General features: G+C 67.3%; 1 protein-coding gene across 1 annotated transcript in view; it reads right to left on the reverse strand.

Annotated features, from left to right (window-relative positions):
• Positions 1-4,899, reverse strand: part of COL7A1 (collagen type VII alpha 1 chain) — a 37,152-nt gene that overhangs the window by 30,803 nt on the left and 1,450 nt on the right. Inside the window, 13 exon segments of the mRNA XM_019473432.1 lie at positions 79-179; positions 267-413; positions 486-611; positions 694-837; positions 909-1,034; positions 1,196-1,342; positions 1,429-1,557; positions 1,763-1,912; positions 1,990-2,106; positions 2,322-2,468; positions 2,592-2,711; positions 4,442-4,571; positions 4,668-4,851. Coding sequence (XP_019328977.1) covers positions 79-179; positions 267-413; positions 486-611; positions 694-837; positions 909-1,034; positions 1,196-1,342; positions 1,429-1,557; positions 1,763-1,912; positions 1,990-2,106; positions 2,322-2,468; positions 2,592-2,711; positions 4,442-4,571; positions 4,668-4,851 — 1,768 coding nt within the window.

Raw genomic sequence — 4,899 nt, forward strand, 5'->3', positions numbered from 1 at the left:
GTGGGGGGGGGGCGGGGGGGGCTGGGGGGGATGGGGGGGTGCCAGCCGGCCACACTCACCCTCGGCCAGGCGCCAGACCAAGCGGTACCCAGCGCTGCCGGCTGCTGGCATCCAGGCCAGGCGCAGGCGGTGCTAAGAAGCCTCTGTCACCTGGAAGCTGCTGACGGGGGGCACTGGGGCTACCTCCGCTGTGGGGCAGAGGGGCAGGCGTTAGGGGCAGGGGGGCCTGGCTCCACCCTAGTGCTGCCCCCTGCCCCGGCACTCACGGGTGGTGACGATGATGGAAACGGGGTTGCCCTCCCGGTTGCCGATGAGCGCCGTCACCTTCACGGTGTAGGAGACGCCACCCTCCAGGTCGGGGATGTCGAAGGAGCTGGTGTGGCCGGGAACCCGCCGGCTGCTCTCCGAGCCCCCTGCCAAGGACCGCGGCATCAGACCCCACCCTACCGCCCTCACAGCCCGTCCCCATCCCTGTCCCACGGTACCGTCCCTGCGGCTCCACACCACGCGGTAGGCAGTAGCTCCCGGTACACCGACCCAGGTGACGCGGGCAACGTTGCTCCTGGATGCCTGCACCTCCAGCCGGGATACCGTCCCCACCTGCTCGGGTGCTGTGACACCAAGAGGGCCACTGTCACCCAGGCCCAGGGCAAGTGGCACCAGCTGGCACTGACAGGTAGGGGGACACCTCACCTATCCGCCCTGTGGTGGTGACAGGGCTGCCCTCACGGCCATCCACAATGGCTGAGACACCGACGGTGTAGACAATGCCAGCACGCAGCCCCTCGATGGTGAAGGCGGTGGGGTCAGCGGGGAGGAAGCGGGATTGCTCCAGACCTAGGAGAGACGGTTGGGCTGGGAAGGGCTCCGGCACCACTGCTGCGGCACCCTGCAGTCCCCACACTCACCATCGCTGCCTCGCCAGGTCAGCAGGTAGCCCCCGGCACCTGGCAGCCCTCGCCAGGTGACCCGCAGCTGGCTGGGACCGGCCTCTGTCACCCGCAGCTCCGAGATGCTGCCCACTGTCGGGTACTCTGCACCGCCACATGGCACCGTGGCATCACCTCAGGGTGCCCAGAGAGGCCCCATGGCTGCCCCGGTGCCCCAAAGGTTTGCAGGGGGATCAAGGACCAACGCATGCCCGGGGGGGAAACAGCACCGGGACTCCCAATGCCAAGCCCCAGCGTGGACTTACTAAGGTGGACGGTGAGCGTGGCGGCGCTGCCCTCCCGGCCACCCACCAGCGCTGAGACACGCACCAGGTAGGCGATGCCCTCCCGGAGGTCACCCAGCTCCAGCCCCGTCTGGCTGCCCGGGATACGCCTCGTCCTCTCCGTGCCATCTGCCGGGAGCAAGGTGGCCATGGAACCTCAGCTCCAGCCGGCTGGGTCACCCAGGTGCCACCCGCGCTCCCACCTGCAGACTCACCCTGGTTGTTGCGCACTACCACTTTGTATTCGGTGGCACCGGGGACACTGGTCCAGCCCAGCCGCACCCGCCTGCCCGCCTCTTCAACGAGCCGCAGGTCCGACACGGTGCCCACGGGTGCCTCCACGCCTGCGAGGGGATGCGGTGAGGCACAGCCAGAGCCATGCAGCCTGGACAGCATGGCCCCCATCCTCACTCCGGGCCGTGACTGGAGAGCTGGGGGTCTCATGGCCAAGGGGGTCCCTGGGCTGAGCAATGCCACGCAGGACATCCCTCCATCCCAGTGGCTTGGGAGGGTGGGGGACAACCCAGGAGACCCATGGCGGTTGCTCACCTGTCTGGAAGGTGGTGACAGGGGTGGCTACCTCCCCGCCGTCGTAGAGCGTGTAGAGGGTGATGCGGTACACAGTGCCTGGCTGCAGCCCTGTCAGCTGGTAGGTGTTGGTGCTGCTGGGGAGTGACACCGTCCTGGGGGGCTCCGGTCCTGCGGGGAAGGGAGGGTCACTGCTGGCTGCAGGCGCAGGGGGTCTCTGGGGGGGGGACCGGGTGTCCCGAGCCCACCTGTGGCTCTCTTCCACTCCAGGCGGTAGCCACGGGCATCGCGGGCGCCAGTCCAGAGCACCTGGATGGATGTGGGGCCCAGGATGTTGGTCCGCAGCATCTGCTCCACACCTGCCTCTGCAAGAGGGACCCCGTGGGCCAGGCTGCCCTGTGCCGCTCTGCCACTGGCCACCCACCCCAGCATGTCCCTGGCCCCCGCACATGGCAGGGTAGGGAGCATCACCATGGTGTGGGGCCATGGGGGATGGTCCCCACCCCATCCTGTGGCAATGGCACCAGGGGTAGAGCCAGAGGCCAGCAGCAGGATGGCATCACCTGTACCCACCACCTACCCGTCCTCTGCCGCACAGTGGCTGTGGGCCCCTCCAGCTGCCCAAAGAGCGGGGCCACCGTCACCACGTAGTCGGTGTTGGGCTGCAGCCCCCCCAGTGCGTGTGATGTCCGCCCGGCATCCAGGTCCACCCTGTGCCTGTCCTGCCCTGCGAGAGCCAGCACAGCAGTCCCTTGGGGGGGTCTGGGCAGCGGGTCCCACCACCGCCCTCCTGTCCCTCCTCCCTGGGGCCACCAGCAGAAGGGGAGCAAGCTCTGGGATGGGCACCTACCTGTGAGGGTTGCCCAGGAGAGCCGGTAGCCGGTGGCACCGCCAACGGGCTGCCAGGCCAGCAGCATGCTCTGCGCCGAGATGTTGTGGATGGCCAAATGCTGCACACCCACCAGGCGCCCTGCAGGTGAGAGGTGCCCATCGCATCCCCCACGTGACAGCGGGGCAGGGGGCAGCAGGAAGCACTTTCGCCTGCAAACCCACCTGCTCTGTGGGGGGGAAGCCCCCTTGCCCCTGCTCATGGATGCTGAACTGCACTGAGGTCACCAAATGCAGCCCACGCCTGGGCGGCTCCTTCAAAGCACCCCAGCAAACTGGAGCTCAAACACCTTCCTCTTAATGCCTTAAATACTTACTGTGGGTTAAGGCTGCCTGGGGCAGCTGAACGAATTGGTTTGCCAAAATTTGAGGTTTGTAAAGGTGTTGCCCCGGGGCCTCACCCCCGCTCCTGCCCGGCAATGCTTTCCACCACCCTCACGGAAACCATGTTTTCTTCTCAAAGAGCATGGTGCTTGAATTTATAAAAAAAACCCTGCATTTTTTCGGTTGACATTTTTACGTCACGTGGGGAAAGCTCCAGCAGAAACACTCCCATAAGGCTATGAAGGAGTTGGGAGGGCACACAGTGCTGCATACCCTCAGGGAGCACCTTTTGGGGCTCAGAGCATCGCTTTGTAGTCGTGCTTACCCGCATCCCCATTCTGGGCCCCCCAGGCAGCAATGGGCCAGGCAGCCCCATCCCCATGGGGCATGGTGACTGGAGGGGCATCCCTGTGCTGGGAACTCATCCCTGTCCCCGGCTGAGCCCAGGTCCAGGCATGGGGCTTACGTGTCCGGGCGGTGAGGGTGGCGGGGACAGCGGGCTGCTGCACGTAGCGGGGTCGGAGCATCACCACGTACTCAGTGTCAGGGCGCAGGTTGCTCAGTGTGGCTGACTGCGCGCTGGCCCCCAGGCTCTTCTCCTCCCCCTGGGCTGCTCCTGGTGGGGAGGTAGAGGAGTAAGGGTGGGCGTGGGGGCACGGCACGCGCCAGGCCCAGGAGGGAAGGGGTGTCCGCAGGCCGGCACCCTGCCACGGGGATGCCAGGCAGTGCCAGGGGTGGGGAGCACGGGGAGAGGCTGGGACAGCAGCCAGGGCAGGGGCACCCCCCAGAGTGCCTGGGGCCAGGGAAGGGCTGCCAGGTGTGCAGCTCCAGCCCAATGCCTGGCTGGAACTGGGGTCTGCCACCCACCCCCCACGTGCAGCAACCGTGGGGGCACATGCACGCCTGCGCTCCCAGCCCCGGGCCGAGGCACGCACCGGGCCCCCAGCCATTGTGCACACCCAAGCACATGCTCCGAGCCCTGCACACTAAAGCCTCCGGGTGTAGGAACACACATGCTGCCTCCACGCCTCTGCATGCACACGTGCCCCACAGCCCGCGCACGAGCACCGGCCGCTGCAGTGAAGGCAGGCATGCACACACCCGTGGCACTCTCGGCATGCACCCCCTGCATCAACCCCCATCCATGCACCCCCCTGTGCATGCACCCTGCCATGCAACCCCCTGCCATGTCCTGCCCAGCTCATGGGGCTGCGCAAAGGCAGAGCATCCAGGCAGCACCATCCCCTCGCAGGGACCGTCCCCTCACCTTGCACAGCATAGCTGAGGCCGTAACCCTGGGGGGGCTCGGGGCCAGGCTGCCAGGCCAGCCGCAGGAAGGTCGGTCCAGTCTCTACCACGCGGAAATCCAGCACAGAGCCAGCATGGCTCTCTGGGGGCACACAGAGCCAGGGATGAGCCCCCAGCCCCATGTGCTAAGGGCACCCAGCGCCTGCCCGTGTCCCTAGTCCCATGGGCATGGACACTCACGGGTGCGTGCTCGGCCGGACACCGACTCGCCGATGCTGTTGGCATACTGGGCGGTGACAGTGACCAGGTACTCCGTCCCCACGCGCAGCCCCCGCAGCACAGTGCTGGTCTCCCGCGGCCCCAGGCTGACCTGGACAGGGACAGTGTCACCCCCTCGCCATCCCCAGGCCACACATAGGGCCACCGAGGACCCCCAGGGACTCAGCAGGCAGGTGGGAGCACTCACCTCCTGCCTCTCTGCCACGATCGGCTGCCCCAGCCCCGTCAGTGGCACGTGCTGCACCCGGTAGCCGGTGACAGGGCCGCTGGCCGCTGTCCAGCGGATCTGCAGCTGGTTGAGGCCCCGCTCCAGGATTTCCAGGTTGGAGGGGCCCACATGGCTCGGCCCGTCTGTGGGGGACCACAGGGGCCATCAGCTCCAGGGTGCATGGAGCGGCGGGGGGGGGTTTCCGGGGCAG

The sequence above is a fragment of the Aptenodytes forsteri genome, unplaced genomic scaffold (genome assembly GCF_000699145.1).
Source record: "Aptenodytes forsteri isolate BGI_AS27 unplaced genomic scaffold, ASM69914v1 Scaffold53, whole genome shotgun sequence".
Taxonomy (NCBI): domain Eukaryota; kingdom Metazoa; phylum Chordata; class Aves; order Sphenisciformes; family Spheniscidae; genus Aptenodytes; species Aptenodytes forsteri.